This window comes from Bombus impatiens, unplaced genomic scaffold, assembly GCF_000188095.3.
Source record: "Bombus impatiens unplaced genomic scaffold, BIMP_2.2 scf_0513, whole genome shotgun sequence".
Lineage (NCBI taxonomy): Eukaryota > Metazoa > Arthropoda > Insecta > Hymenoptera > Apidae > Bombus > Bombus impatiens.
The window spans coordinates 1-2,242 of record NT_176932.1 but is presented as its reverse complement, the minus strand read 5'-3'; the positions used below and the strand labels follow the sequence as shown (position 1 = coordinate 2,242).

Here is a 2,242-nt window from a genome sequence, read left to right as displayed (position 1 = left end):
ACTTATAAGAAAACTCTACATCTGATCTTTTTAGTTTTCTCAAGCACTCGAGCCATCGACAGCGTGTAGACAAAAGACTGCGACAAAGACAGACCATAAACAGTAGACAGGCGACGTTGGCTTCCGGGTTTTTTCAGTTATTGGGTAACACAGCTAGCGTGCGGATCTGGACCAGTTCAAATTGTATTCTAAGTTATAATTATACTTCTATTTAAATATATTTTCTGCCTTACAATTTATCCGCGAGTTTTCTCTGTTTACACATCGAATAACCTCAACAAAATTCAATATTGACATTAGTGTCCTCTACTCGTAAACAACGACAACGTGATTAAGTATTTACTAAAGAAGCGTGTTATTTCGTGGATGCTGTTTATTGTATTATAGATACACGCATTTAAAAAAATTACACGGGTGAGCAAAGCTCCGTTTCACAAAGGACATAAATTGGTTATGGTCTGAATTAAGTGCTGTCAGAAATATCTATCATTAAATTGAATGACTTGAAAATCATAAAAGGTCTTTAAAAATTTCTTTCACAGATATATCATACATGTATATACTTTAATAAACAAAGTTTATGGGTTACATGTTTATAATTTACATCGTATTTCACAGTCTAAAGGAAAATCAATACGCTTAATAATTTATGCGAGTCTCATTTATTGACGAAAAGAATTTCAATAATTTTCATACTGCAATTATCTATAGTATCTACTTTTATCTTATATCTTAACCTGTGTCTAGAGAACGAAGGAAATAAATTACAAGATGAATGTCTTTTTCAACAATTTTTCATCATCGATGTTATGCTTTCCTCATGTTCTAGAATACAATAGTAATGAAATAAATGAACCATAACATCAAAAGTATGTAATAGGTGAAATCGTAGAACTCCTACATTTTTAACCGTTTGTTCTCCGATAAGCTCGGATAAACACAATTTTAACGGACTAACTTGCGCTTGTTAAAATTTAACTTACTCGATATTCATTTGACGAAATGAATATATTCATATACATAATATATGATAAAAATTTACTCTGAGTTAATAATTATAAGTTTCCATTATGTAATATAAACAATAACAGTTGATGTACATTAATTTTCATCATTCGAAATACTACAAAACAAATTATTCACTCTCAAATTCCGTTTCATCAACCATTCCTCTTTTATCATATCGGCACCCTTCTCTGCGATCATGATAATCGGAGCATTGGTATTACCACTGACTATGATTGGCATAATCGAGCCGTCTATGACTCGAAGTCCGGTGACTCCGTAAACTCGAAGCCGAGGGTCTACTACAGCCGTTGGATCCGAATTAGGCCCCATCTTGCAAGTACCCACTGGATGATATAGAGTCGAGGCATAGGATCTGATCATGCACTCCCAGTATGGATCGGTATACATAGAAATATTCGCGCAGTTAGAAAATGATTTCGGTAAAAATTTGCTTCCATAACGTCTAAATGATGCAGTTTTACTCATCTCGAACACAAACTTAATTCCTTCTATAAATGTCGCCACATCGTCCGGGTGTTCGAAGTAGTTGGGATAAATCAACGGGTGATCGAAGGGATTGTTGCTTCGAAGCTTGATAACCCCTCTACTTTTCGGCCTTATAAGCGTGGGAATCGCGGTCCATGCGTCCTTATTTATAAAGTCCCCAAATGCAGCATCGTAGTATTCTCTATTCAGACCGTAAATATATCTAAACACTCCGCCGCCGTCGGTGTTCTCAGCCAATGCCAAAAAATGCAGTTGCATGTCTGGGAAATCGTCGGAGGCATTCGCGTATTTGGTATTGATAAAAGCTAGTCCTTTGACACCTCCTGCCTCTGTCAAAGGACCGGCTCCGAATATGGCGTATTCCAGCAAATATCGAATATCGTACAACCTGCTCTCTACCAACGATACTTCTTCATTAATCAAGAACATAAGGTTTGTCACAATTACATGGTCTTGAAGATTATGACCCACACTTAAATTCTGAATAACTGGTATCCCGTGTTCCTTTAAGTGTTCTCCAGGACCTATTCCGGACAGCATCAGCAATTGAGGGCTGTTGATAGATCCTGCGGAAACTATCACCTCCTTGCTGGCATTGACGCGCAACGTGCTTCCATCTCTAAAGAACTCTACACCGTAAGCCCTCTTTGACGATGGATCTATTAAAATTTTCGTAACACGTGCGTGCATAGCGACGTGTAAATTCTTACGCGCGCTGGCAGGTCGC

General features: G+C 37.3%; 1 protein-coding gene across 1 annotated transcript; it reads right to left on the bottom strand.

The window, feature by feature from the left end:
- Positions 1–738: 738 nt before the first annotated feature.
- LOC100742556 (glucose dehydrogenase [FAD, quinone]-like) lies at positions 739–2,235 on the bottom strand (the record flags this gene model as incomplete). The annotated part of the gene is made up of 1 exon (XM_003491111.3): positions 739–2,235. A coding segment is annotated over one exon (1,134 nt), but the record flags the coding sequence as incomplete, so codon positions are not given.
- Positions 2,236–2,242: the final 7 nt, after the last annotated feature.